At 40.2% G+C, this 14,510-nt stretch overlaps 1 protein-coding gene across 1 annotated transcript; it reads right to left on the bottom strand.

The window, feature by feature from the left end:
* Positions 1–5,409: 5,409 nt before the first annotated feature.
* On the bottom strand, positions 5,410–10,555 carry LOC137280686 (uncharacterized). Its single transcript, XM_067811900.1, has 4 exons — positions 10,501–10,555; positions 9,535–9,777; positions 8,899–9,129; positions 5,410–5,666 (listed from the first exon to the last, which is right to left on the bottom strand). The coding sequence occupies exons 1-4, from the start codon at positions 10,553–10,555 to the stop codon at positions 5,410–5,412; spliced, it is 786 nt and encodes a 261-aa protein (XP_067668001.1).
* Positions 10,556–14,510: the final 3,955 nt, after the last annotated feature.

Here is a 14,510-nt window from a genome sequence, read left to right as displayed (position 1 = left end):
ATGTGTATGCAATAACATCTTTAATGGCTAGAGAATTAGATACAGTCGTTATTTCAAACCCATTTTTCAAAATGTTCAAATTATTGACTTTGAAACGAGTGTAAAGGTTTTACTTTTGTTGAGTTTATTTTCAATCTATCACGTAGTGATGTGGATGATGAGTTGCCTTCTATGTTGTGTGTACGAGACGAGACGTGGTTCCTGGTCTGTGTTTGGCTAAGTGTCCATACATGAGTTATGCTGTATGCATGTTGAGATGGTTTGGGTTGATCAGTTTATTTTCATTTATGTTTACCTAATGTTAGGCACATTTGGATGTCAATATTGTGTTATTTGTTGTTAGTGTTGTCGTTTGTGCTATATTTTATGTTGTATGTACTGATGCCGTGTCTCTCTAGCCATCGTGACTTTCAGATTCACCCAGAATGTTCACAAGGCGAGGTTCATTCAGAATATTCACATGAACGGGTTGATTCAGGATATTCATATGAACAGGTTCTTCAACGATGTTCACATGAACAGGTTCAACTTTGGTTTTTACATGGACAGGGTCACCACGGATGTTCACATGAAAACATTTACCCCTTGAACAGGGATCAGTCCACTGATGTTCTAAGTCGGGTGCATTGTAGTATATTGTATATTTTCTACAAACAGGTGTGAACTGCTACTTACCATCTAAAATGACATGTAAATCCTGTCATGAGTATGTACTTCACCTGGACATCCTGTCCGTGTACAGTTTCATGTTTATTTGATGAACTGAGATAACTGAACAACATTATTCCGTAATTTTGTCATCAAGCATCTTGAACTCAAAGGTATTCGCGTAAGCCTATTCTAATGGGCAGTTTAAAGTATCCAGTTGCATTGTGTGTACGCAGGGTGAACCAGTGCGTTCAAATGAGAGTAACTAAGTGCGCATACAAAGACTATACAGCGTATAGCTTTATAACTTTTTTTATTAGTCAAATACCTGACGTAGTACAGCAGACCACACTGAGGTTTGTTACCTATGTAAAGTTCACGATACCATGATTGGAAACGTGTGACTAAATAACGAGAGTAGTAAGTAAGTAGCAGATTCCCCTGGCCCCCAACAAATCTGAAAGCCCTAATCATCTGATACTTACATAAAGTTCAATTTCTGTCTGATCTGTCTATCCGTATACAAGAGTAGTTAAGGGTCTCATGCAACCCAAAATAATTAACCATAAGTACCATTATGTCTTATTCATGACATATAAAATACATTGCTGATTAAGAAAACACAAAGAAAATTATAAGCGTGTAATCGCATACCAAAAATGCAATATTTTATACATGGATTTACCTCCCTTGAAACGAAGCAGCCGCCATACCGAACCCAGTCAAATCCGGTGCGTGAGCAATCACGTGTACCCAAGGCTTTTCATTGGCCACTGGTCCATTTGTAGATACCCTTAGCCGGCTCTTTGTTTATGGCCTATAAGCCCCGTAGGTGTCAATTGCTTGTGATCAATGGTTGAAGTAGTGCATTGCAATTGTCATTTGGCGACAGACAGGCGTATAGGTGTCAATAGTTTTCTCTGTGACAGAATCTGCATATCACAGTCAACAAGTTTTTGTTTCTTTTTTATATAAAGTGCAGATTATTTACTTGTTTGTGTACACAAGCAAGATCACACTACTGCTCACGACCTCCTACTGTTTCAACGTCCGCGAACCTCTCCACTACGCATACGTTATGTGCGCAGCGCAGCACAGCTGATGCAACCACTTTTTCCCCAGCTCTGTGGAAACCTTATTGAATCGTTTCGCGGTCTTTTTTCATAGTGTTTTTCATATGTGCACACCGAAAGGTATCAAAATCTTTAAAGTTGTGTTTTACGTTGCTTGTGACCTTTAAGAATTGGTTTTCATTTGACGTTTAAAAAGTCTCCAACATCAAAAGGCAGCAGGTACTGTTTCCAGATTTAATACAATCAGTCAAAATCTAACATGCTGCCAAGGGAACGGACAAAATAAATATTCTTACCAACCCAAGTAGAACAAGAAAACAAAGTCATCAAGATCCCGCAAAAGGCAGCAGTAAACTACAAAATTCATGTATGTGACACATTTGTTGAAACAATAGTGAAAGGTTTGAAGTACTGGTCTGAAAATGAGCGCACCCACCAAATTCACTCAAAGTCAAACTTGTTGCCATGGAAACGTACACAATACTTGATTCAGAACTCCAAAACTACAAATAGGCACCAGTACACCACCAAACCAATTTATGTGCCAGGTTTGAGGAAGAAATTTTGAAAGTGTTTACAGTTCTGGTTCGGAGAAGAGCGCTACCACCGAATTCAGTGAATGTCAATCTTGTAGCCATGGAAACGCGGAAATATATTTTATTCACAAATCAAAAACTACCAAAAGTCACAAGTACACCACAAGGTGTCTATCTATGTGCCAAGTTTGGTTTAGAAATAGTGAACGGTTCTGGTCCGGAAAATAGTACCCTTACCAAATTCAGTATAATTTAAACTTGTTTCCGTGGAAAAATTATTTTATTCAGTATTCCCAAAGGGCATTAGTGCACTAGTATAAACCTATGGGCTAGGTTTGGTGACGAAATATTGAACGGTTTGAAAGTTATGTTCTGGACAAGACAAATGTGCACAGACGGACCTGTGATACCTGTTAGTTTTAGAGATATGGTGTTGATAACCACATGTTACATGTTATCTTGCAGGTCAGTACAAAGTACAAAGTGACACAATGCAGTTGATCACAGTTATTCTCCATTAGTCGTCGTTAAAGTTAATTATTATTACCTATATGAAATCGATGTGAATGACTTCAGTTAAATTGGCATGCCACTGAATAATATTCATCTTAAAATATGAGTTTGTAAATAAATATTACTAAAACTATTCGAGCGAAACAATGACCAATTCATATTCTTTTACGTTTTTATATCTGTTATATCTGTTATATTTTCAGATTTATTTTCTTGACTTGAAATTGATCTGCAGAGAATTCAACATGTTAGTCACACAGTTACATATTCCTCGTTAGTGTCCCTGCAGTTTTACAGTTGGCAGCGATCTAGAACCTGTTTTATATTGCCTTGTCTTCCATATTTAAACTGTTTATTATTTGATTACTAGTTTTAAATCCAAATATGTGATAGTCTATTATTACAGTCCTTCACCGACATGGCTGAAATATTACTGTAAATTTCAACTCGCTCACTTGCAGGCGTGAGAAATCAAAATAATTACACAAGAAGCATTGTTCTGTGGGCTGTTCCATTGCCATCGGTTACTGGTACAGAACTGGAATATAACTAAGCTATAGCTGACTGGTAACTACAATTGCACGAGGATGAAACTACCATTGCTTCTTGTATGCATCGTTATAGGGACATTATCGAATTATACACTGAGTCTCGTATAAGAAAAATAAATAATCAATTCAGAATAGATATCGAGACAAAGAAGAATTGGTTTAATGCTCTGCAGAGCTTCCTAATTACGTCTGAATATTTAAAGGTTTTCTCTCATGTTTCTTCGGACTCATCACCACACTTAACGTTTTTGCCACATATTAAATCCCTTAAGGATGGATGCTTGAAAGAACTTGAATTAGGTTAACTACCCTGCTTTGCTTATGCAGATCACTTATCCGTTGGAACCGTGAAGGTCCCGGGGTAGAAAAGGCCTTCAACAACCAATGCTTGCCATAAAAGGCGACTATAGTTGTTGTAAAAGGCGACTAACGGGATCGGGTGGTAAGGCTCGCTGACTTGCTTGACACATGGCATCGGTTCCCAACTGCTCAGATCGATGCTCATGTTGTTGAACACTGGATTGACTGGTCCAGACTTCGATTGTTTACAGACCGCCGCCATATAGCTGGAATAATGCTGAGTGCGGCGTAAAACTACACTCACTTTTGAAACTCCCTTTGAAACTAGAGTATGGCTCCATCATATATGACAGAGCCTGTAAAATAACCTTACGCTATTAGACTCTATCCACCACCAAGGTCTGAGACTTTGTCTTGGGTCCTTCAGAACTTCTCCCGTTGACAGTCTCTACCTTGGGCAGATGAACCATCCCTTGCACAGAGCGGTATTAATTTATCCTTACAGTATGTTACAAAACCATATTTCAAATCCCCCCTTTAACTGTGATTTCATCCCATCAATGATCTGTACAACAAAACGTTTCTTGTTCCGCCTTTGGGACCGAAAGTTAAACCTTTCCTTTCTACTGCTGGTATTGAGCTTGAAATTATATCTCCTTCCTATCTTCTTACTTATCTTACTTGGCAATTGGTTAGGCCACAGGCCGACCTAACATTAACGTCATTTAGAAACTCAGAAACGAACGAATTACAGTTAAAACCAGAATTCAATTAACTAAGGAATAAATATAAAACGTATCAATCCGTATATCCAGAACTACATGTTATCGGCTGCTTGAGAAAGCTATATTTCCACATCAGGAGCTTACGCCACTCTCTCTCTCTCGTTCTCTCTCTCTCTCTCTCTCTCTCTCGTTCTCTTTAATTTCTCTCTCTCTCTCTCTCTCGTTCTCTTTAATTTCTCTCTCTCTCTCTCTCTCTCTCTCTCTCTCTCTCTCTCTCAGATCTGACGCCACTTCTTATACCATACTCTGATAATAAAGTTCTGATTACATCAAATAGATCGAATATCCGTGATGTGATGTAGGAGACACCAAACAGGTGTCAATACATTAGTTATAATATTAGTTAGCTAAACGACTTTTATTTGTTAAATGGCTTGTAAATAGACAACTATTTCATTATGCCAAGTTTACATGTACCCTCAAAGGAGTTGAAGTATTGTACAATTATCGTCTCCCTGATTGTACGAAAGTCTCGAGACATTTAAAGAAAATTTAAACTTATCAGCTGTTTTATATGTAGTAATTTTGTCATTTTGAAATGCCGCAAGGGTCCATGCAAGTAGCAACACAACTGTCCCCATGGTCTCTAGTATGGCAATCTACTTCATCTTGTTTGCGATCTATAGCTAGGTTTTAGAATGCACTGTCCAAATAGTGCTCCTAGTCTTAATGTTCCATAGTTTCATTTGTAGTTGGCATATTGTAGCTGTTGTCATTTAACCACAGCTTTCTATATTACGTTCCATTTCACTGTCACGCTATGGCTGAAATATTGCCGACCGACTGAACGACATATTGTAATGCTATACATTGAATTAAAGAAAACAGATGAGATTAGTGTCCCGTACCACTTATATCCCCAATACATCGTAATACATATCACAACATGCGTATCTGAATCGCAATATATTGCAATACAGTTTCATTACCAATACACAGACCTAATTGCTGTAGTCTCTTGAATACTTGCCCTGAGACCAGTATATCGCGGATTGAATGCTCCTTATTTGAACTGATCTGTCACATCACACGTGATGTTATGTGAGCACGTAGATATGTAGTAGCTGACCCAGCCCGTGGCTGTTGTGGTTGCTGTAGATGTTGTAAACAGGCAGGGTGGATCGGCAGATGGATTGTAGCTGAAACCGAGACAAGGTTGGGTCACGTGGCACTTGATACCGCAGTCATTGGCTGATGTGGCATTCACTGCAGTGACAGGTGTAGACAACTTCTTGTTCAGACTCTTGTCGTACTTAGCAGCTAAAATACAGAAAAAAGGAAATATTCCAGGAGAGGTTGGATAAAGGAGAAAAACAGCAGCAGTGCTCGGTGTTGTGAAGCACTGTAACGCTGATTCTCACACACAGAGTACGAATGCATCTGGGATTACCATGCACGTCGATGGTGTTCCTTTGCTTGACAAGTATTAGATGAGCCACCGCAGTCAACGCGTTAGTGGCAAGCAGGCGAGGCAAGTAATGTGGGCGAATACGCTTGGTTGCTACAGGTAGATTGTCGTTTAAGCACGTGCAATACATGCTAACCGTGTTACTGTGTAAGACGTGCCTCGTAGAGAGATTTAGTTCAGAACGACACCATCTCGACACGAGTCAATGTTTGAATGTTTGCAGATTTCATTTAGATTAACATATCCAAGTTAGTGAAACTGTTCATTTTCAGGCAAAGGAGTTAGTGTTCAATGTTATAATTTATATGGAAATGACATGTACAACCAAAGCAGACGCTATTTCAAAAAGTAGCCTTGCTACTGGTCTTTCCAAGACAACTTAAACGCATTAAAGCTCAAGGTGATAGGGATGCGAGTAGGCCTACTTTTGTTAGTACCACCAAGGTGCGCATACCCAAAACTCTTAAGCAAAAATTCGATGATTGTGACCGGTGTGCAGTCCGTCAACTTGTACAAAGTGTATATGGAGTACAAAAGCAACTTGATATGATGTATGATATGACAAGGAAAAAGGAAAGTTGCGAAAGACTCTGAAAGACATGAGGTTTAGACACGCTGTCAAATCGTAAGGTTTCAGTGCAACGAAAGCGTATCGTTGCAAAGCGTGTGCAATACTTGCGCACAATAAAAAAATACCGACATGAAAGTCGTATAATGATCTTTATCGATGAAAGATGGTTGCGTGTAGACCAATTGTCCCAAAATGTTGGCAACTTCATTGTGCGGTTGTAATACATGGGATTCAGCCTCCATCCGGCAACGGACCTCGGCTTATTGTGGTTCATGCAGGATCTGCATTTTTAATTTACCAAATGATTTACTTGCATTTGCTTCAAAGCTCAAATCAAATGAAATTTGATTCTTTTTCCAAATGGCTGCAGGAAAAATTGATCCCAAACATTCCACCCCACACCGTCATTGTTGTAAAGAATGCGCCATACTACAGCAAGCAAGTGGACAAGTATCTAACAACGGCTAACAGAAAAGATCAAAGCTTAGTAACAAAGGCACAATATTGCATTTTATGATAAACTGTTCAAAGCCAAACTGTTGTTTCTGGCAAAATCCAACAAATCGGGCCCTGTCTGTAGAGTACACGCTATGCTGAAACAGCATGGCCATGACGTTCTACGCCTTCGTCTTTACCACGCAGAATTGAACCCAATTGAGTTGATTTGGGCCAGTGTCAAAACTCATGTCGCTACACAAATCTTGCAGTTCACTGAAAAAAATGTCTAAGAGTTGCCATACATGACAGGATGTCTGCAATCGGTACTATGGAATGGTCAGCATGGTTTAAACATCGCAGAACCCCTGAGATGACTACTTGCAAAGGGAAATTGCTGTAGAAAAAGAAATTGACAGAATCGTGATCGATTTAGGACTGACAAATAATCCAGACACCGAGACCGATTCAGAAAGTGACGACTAAGGCCCGAACTCAACCTGTCTAAATCAGTAAACTCTATAATGGATCTAATCAGTATTTGACCCTTGTGTGCAGAGGATGGACCAGACTACGATTATTAGGGCTGTGCAATATTACCGGCAAACCGGTATATAGCGGTACTGTATCTTGCGATACTATTGCCTTGATATGGCGCCGATTCTGCAATATATTGGGTCATCCAGAGTTAACTCACTTGGAATTATCTCCTCTTGATTTCCGTAGAAAAAAATGTGCTCAGGTTTCATGTAACATGTAAAAGTGTCAAAATGCACATTCTGCCACATGTTTGGTGCGTTTTAGTGGTTTTATATGTGCCGGTTTGGAGAAATAAAGGGACTCAGAGGGACCAATCTTTTATGCTTCCTGTGTATGCTTTCTACTTCATCAACGCCTGCGAGGAGCCGACTCTCCGAAACATCGTGTTATTCACACTAAAGAAATTGACATCCATAAATCTTATTTTTCCTTTCCACTTCAGAGATTTAACCAATACTGTATTTGGCCTTATTAGTAAATCATCTGGCTCTGAGTGACCGTTGTTTGTTTTATAATGGGAGAAATGTTATCATGTTATCCTAAAGGCCAGAATCTTATACATGTTTTCGGCTATGATGACATAGTAGTTATAGGTCTAAGGTATTGGATGTCACATGAGATTTTAAGCGCAAGCATTTCTCCCAAATCATAATTTTGTTTGATTTTGGAATTGTTCATGTTTACATATGTTTATATTGGAGTTGAACGTGCATGAATCTCTGAAATACAGCTAAAAAAGTTACACGAATAGTTTTGCAAATGAAGAAAAAAAAAACGCTGATCATGAAATTCATGTCATACTATAACCTTTATCATTGTGTTCGCAACACGCTGTTTGCATAACATTAAGGCTATGAATCACTTTATTTATCTGTAAGCCATTAGCGCTACGATGATCGTAACTCCGATACTTTAACACAGACTTACGACAGTCATAGCGCTACGATGATCGTAAATCCGATACTTTAACACAGACTTACGACAGTCGTAGCGCTATGATGATCGTAACTCCGATACTTTAACACTTTAACACAGACGTACGACAGTCGTAGCGCTACGATGATCGTAACTCCGATACTTTAACATAGACTTACGACAGTCATAGCGCTACGATGATCGTAACTCCGATACGTTAACGTAGACTTGATCGTAACTCCAATACTTTAACATGGACTTACAACAGTCGTAGCGCTATGATCGCTTTGAGGACCGGCTCCAGATTACTTGCCCCGCCTGCTTGTCACAAACACGTTCGCTACGCTGGCTCATCTAATACTTGTCAAGTAACAGTATGTCAGAACAATCAAACCAAATTTACCGTTTCAATATTTAGGCAACAACCTGTTTCCCTCTTGTTTCAAATGGAATATTCTGGAGGTCGTTCCCATTTATGCAAACTGGGGTGGCTTATTTGATACTTGTCAAGCAGTAGGTTGTGGATGTTTCCGTGCGTAGCAGATGTCAGTTTATAAAATATTTTTACAGGTATTAATCCGCGTTGAAAACAGTAGGCTGAACTGCAAATAACAAATACCTACCGTTTTTCCTTGTGGGAGTACCCTCCACTTCCACCTCCTGTAACACCAGATAGCCTATGATGTTTCTCCAAACCCTCACGAATCTTACAGGCTGTTCATGGGTACAGCTGAAGGTCAAGGTCACTCCAACTAATGTGTCTGCTGACCATTGACCACACCAGGTCACGTCGTCATCCGGGCAGTCAACGTCTACTGACGAGACACCAATGTAAGCACCTCGTAGTTCTGAAGCTGAAACAGTAAAGGGATATTACTTGTGTCTGCAGTAATACTGCATAGCTGGATAATGACGCAGTTTTAGTACTGTTCCTGTATAAAATCTTGACACAACGAAACATATAGGTATAAGTTTCAAACATAAGATAGATTGTCTGCTACTTACTATGTGGTCTATATGATAATATATTCTTGATGAATTATTAGTGTGTTTAACGGATCCTGATCGTTATAGTGGTAAAATTGACAAGGCTTCTGGGAAATGTATTTGTTACGGACATGTTTAGTTGGTAAAGTCCATGCCTGTTAACACTGATTCCTGTTAACATGAACAATTTTGGGAAATGTTTTGGTTGGTAATGCTGATTCCTGTTAACACTGAATGAGGCAATCTGCATATTACGATAAATGAACGCTCACCCAGAGTACTGTAGTCGTCACTTGTGACAGAGATGTTATGTACGGTGTAGAAACCTTGTAGGTCTCCCTGCCAAAAGGGGCCTGTCTGATATTTACTTCTCGCTGGCCAGTCGGTCTTGCTTCCATCATTGGCATAAGACGACCGGTAGTGGTATGTCTTGCCGTGGCGAGTCCAAATTAAAGTGCTACTTAGGCGTCCTAATTTGTTGAGCATGATATTTTCTGCCTTGACATGGAGCTGTCCTCCTGCAATTGTTGCAATGTGTACATGACTAGAGAGACAAGTAATAATATGTGTACTGTAAAAACATCATTAATGTTTTCAAATCTTGCTGACACATAGCTTGAGTTGATTTGAGGGAGAAGACAAGGATCTCTTGGTGTTGCTGCGTCTTTCCTGAGTGCAGTATGCTTGTTGTAAAACGAAAATGAATGAGTGAGTGAGTTGAAACTTAAGGTCGCATTGCTATATTGCAGCCATATCGTGACGAGGATCTAAATAGATAATAAATGAAGTCAGATTATAAAATCCTGTCTTCGAAAAACACGAAAGTGTCCACCTGCGATTTCTTCGTGACTCACCAACAAATTGACAGTGTAGTTACATATCCAGAAAAGAGATATTACTTCGTGCATGCCTCTACCAAACCTTTAAAGCCTGTTGTTACAACTGGTCTTCAGTCACCCAGACTTGATGTAAACACGACTAAGGGGATCGTGTGGTCAGTTGCCAAGAGTCAAAGTCGTTGCAATTGCTCAAACATAATCACATACTGCTCTGTACAACAAACAACATATCCTTTGTCAAACAGACACGTGCACACACATGCAAAAACCCGGGCGAACATATACGTGCACACACACGTGCGCCTCGATCTTCCATTTAAGGAGGGAGTGTAAAAGCAATTACATAGTATCGACAAAGTTTCGACCAGATCGTGACAAGTGACTTGATGTTCAACATACCTTGCACAGCTACACAAGTCAGGATGAACACCAGGTCTGGGATAAACAGCACCATCCTTCATTACTCTCCTAGTGATGTCTGAATGTTCCAGAATATTAAAATTATCACCAGGGCAAGATGATCAGATTGGGTGGGACAATGGCCAATGTTTTTGCATGCCTCAGTAAATATCAGTAAACTGGAATGTAGACAATTGATTGTATCCCAACCAGCTTCTACTCCTAATTATACGCCTCTCTTTCCATGAAGATTATTGAATTTATGTATTTAAATACCTTGAAGCGTGACTAATGATACACAAAATTCATAGGATGTTTGCGGATCCAGGAAAACATGTTGTGTATGTTGAGTTGAATTGTCTCCGTATATTTTGTCACAAACATACATGTATGTGATAAATAAATATAGACTAAACCTTATAGAATCCATTCTAATTTCAAAGAAAAACCAAAATTGCTCCACTTACATAGAGCCATAATTGGAATGAGAATTAACACGAAGCTATGTGAAACCAAAACTGACATTTGACGAAAATCGAAATCAAAATCAAGAGAAAACGTAATCCGTCCTTCCATTACGTAGACACTGAGTCTCTGAAGAAGACAGTCCAAGATATGGCGTTTCGTTTCCTGCTTTGGACAATGTATCCACTGTTATCTGTTATTGGTAATGGATTCAATTAGTCCCATACACGTCTTCATAATGATCGCCCGAACTACACATTCCCTCTTACAGGACATCGTCACGAAATGGATATCTTCTTGCATTCAAAGATTGTCAAATATACGTGGCGAAATAGAGATAAATTATATTGATCAAAGTTTCTAGCATTTCTCAACTGTTATGGGGAAGGCATGTTGTGTTATGCATGTCTCACATTGTCTGCCTTCTAACACTTTTTAAGAATCGCTTTAACGTTGCCGACAGATTTTCTTTCTCTTATAAATAGTTTACTTGGACTTGATAACTGAGTGAGTGAGTTTAGTTTTACGCCCCACTCAGCTATATTCCGGCGGCGGTCTGTAAATAATCGAGTCTGGACCAGGTAATCTCGTGAGCACCATAATGAGCATCGATCTATGTAATTTGGAACCGATGATATGTGTCAATCAAGTCAGCGAGCCTGATATTCCGATCCCGTTGTTCGCCTCTTACGACAAAAATAGTCGCCTTTTCTAGCAAGCATGGGTTGCAGAATTATTTTACCCCGCACGTGATAAATTAGAGTGTTGAATGAGAATTTATGTGGGAAGATGTCCTGTAAAGACGCCTTTATTAAAATAAAAATTACTTCCACGATTGATGAGCTTTTTGCACAACTATAGGGGTACAGCATACTTGTCATGCTTACCGACCGTGCTCTAGGAATACCAGATGTTTGAGATACAGCCGCTAAAATTTGTTTGGAATAAGACCTACCCCAACGTGTGATAAAGCATCCAAAATAGGAGTAGCTTAGTATCCTGGGCGAAAAGGAATCTTCACTATGCACCCGTGAAGATAGGGTAAGAATTGTTTTCAGTAAGCCACTAACGGGTACTGTGGTCAAACTCGCTGACTCGATTGACACATGACATCGTATCCCAATTGCGTTGATTGATGCTCATGCCGTTGATCACTGGATGGCCTGGTACCTCAGTGACCACAATCTACACGACTCAAAGTATCATGTGAAATTCAGCCTCGTTATAAAACATTTTTTTAATGTTTCCGCCGTAAAATCGATTTCCTATTGATCTTTACCGTGTGTTTGAGCGTTGTGTTTTCTAATGGTCTCAGAATGGTCATTGTCATCAAGGCGTGTCGGGGCACTAGTGATTATGTTGGGTGTTTAATAACGTACTCGCTGTAAGTTTTCACTGATTAATGGAAGTAAGCATGACTAAATATTCATCGGAAGTCATAAGAAGTTCAGTACTTGTGCCGTCCTCTGAGGTCACCGGAGAACAGTCATCTCCTCGTGGCGGGTCCTGGGTAACCCTAAAAGCTGTTCAAAACTCCAATTGTGGACCCGGGGGAATAATTGGCCCACCACCGTGGTTTTACAGCACTTTGTCGGTGGAGGAAGGGATCCTAGTAATTGAGGGCAGTAGGCGCCTGGAACCGTGCTCCTGCTGCATAAAACACCACTTTGGTCCTGACTTCACCTAGACGGGTGGTAGAATGGCCTCTCAAAATAAATCCTCAATATCCAAAGCCTTTGAAGGTATTCAAGGTGACTGAATTTACAGAAAGCACAACAGTTTGCCATTACTCCAATTACTGTTTCTGTGCATAAAACATTGAATTAATGCAGGGGTGTCATCCGCGACAGAGCACACCGTATCCAAGTATCCAAAGTTGATTATGGCTCCGTTGTATGTGGTGGAGCCTTCTCTTAACCAACGCCGTTTAAAATTCTCAGGAGCCTGCCCTGCATTTAACAGTGATTTCAATCCACATTATGAGGACCTGTACAATAAAACGTCTTTTCTTGTTCCGCCTCTTGGGAGAAGAATTTAAAACATTCATTTTCGCTGCTGGCACTGAGACGGAATATCTACCTTCTTCCTGTTTGCCATCTTCTCCTCCTTGGCAACTGGTGAGGCCACGAGTTGACCTACACCTAACACAGTTTAAGAAGGCGGAAATTATTGAATTACAATGAAACCAAGAATATAATCAATTAAAGGACATTCAGATCATTTTATTACAGATGGAGGATGGTGGCACAATTGTTTGTGGCACTGTCACTAGATCCAATACCTTCTCGATTGTCCAACAGCTCTATTTTCACAGCAGAAGCTAACGCCATATCACCAGCCCTTAATATAAACGGACGAGCAAACGAAACTATACCAATACAAATGTGTCTCTGGGAATTATATAATGTCAAAAGTTATGCAATTCATTGTTGAACAACTGTCAATGGATGTTCATAAAATTTACAGCATTTCGGGTTGACATTAGAAATGTACAGAATTTAAAATGAAGGCGATTTGTAAATTTGCAGTTTGTTAAGAGACTTATTGGAGCTTGTTGAAATGATCAGATCAGATCAGATCAGAGGAGTCAATATCAGGAACAATTCAATGTCAGTAACGGATATGTCCTCCATATGCATTTATGCATGCATGAACACGACGTCTAACAGAGTTAATCAATCGCCGAAAAACGTTGTTTCCAATGACCTGCCACTCCACTATAAATGCATTTACCGGGTCTTGATTTGCAGGTAGTGGGTTACGTGAACGAATATGCCTGTCTAGGTGATCCAACAAGTGTTGAATGGGCGAGAGGTCTGCGGATCGAACTGGCCGTGACAGAACATTCACGTTATTATACTGGAGAAATTTCTGTATAATCCTGGCAGTATGGGCCCTGGCGTTATCTTGCTCACACAGGACGCGCCGATGTTGCTGTAAGAATGGCTCCACAAGAGAACGCAAAACCTGATCAATGTAATGCTGGGTTGTTAAGTTTGCAACAAAAACTACCAGCTGTGTCGTCAAATCTCTGCACGTCGCCCAAGACCATAACAGTTCTTCCACCAAAAGGCATCGTCTCTTGAATGTAGCAAGGTGCTGTTCTCTCACCCCTACGACGACAAACTCAAACCCGATCATCTGCACGTAATAACTGAAAACGGCTTTCATCAATAAACAGAATTCGTTGCCAATTCCCGTTCTGCCAATGCTGCACAGTGCGGGCCCACCTCACCCTGTCTCGTCGATGGTGAGGGGTCAAGGTCATCACAGGCAATGGGGTCGATAAGCACGAATGCCATAATGTACCAGTCGTCTGGTAACTGTTCCTCTACTGACCACATGATTCAACGATGTTGCTGCAGATGACACCAGAGTGATGAAGCGATTACGAAGTTGCAATAAACGCAGGTACCGGTGTTCCTTATCGGTGGTAACTCGAGGTCTGCCGCTCCTTGGCCTGTCAGCAGTGGTATCTGTTTCCCTCAGTCTTGTCTGCAGCCTTGTTATTGTTGTTCGAGTGCAACTGAACAATCTTGCTACAT

The sequence above is a fragment of the Haliotis asinina genome, chromosome 4 (assembly GCF_037392515.1).
Source record: "Haliotis asinina isolate JCU_RB_2024 chromosome 4, JCU_Hal_asi_v2, whole genome shotgun sequence".
NCBI lineage: Eukaryota > Metazoa > Mollusca > Gastropoda > Lepetellida > Haliotidae > Haliotis > Haliotis asinina.
The sequence above is the reverse complement of the archived record's forward strand: the minus strand, read 5'-3'. Positions and strand labels throughout refer to the sequence as shown.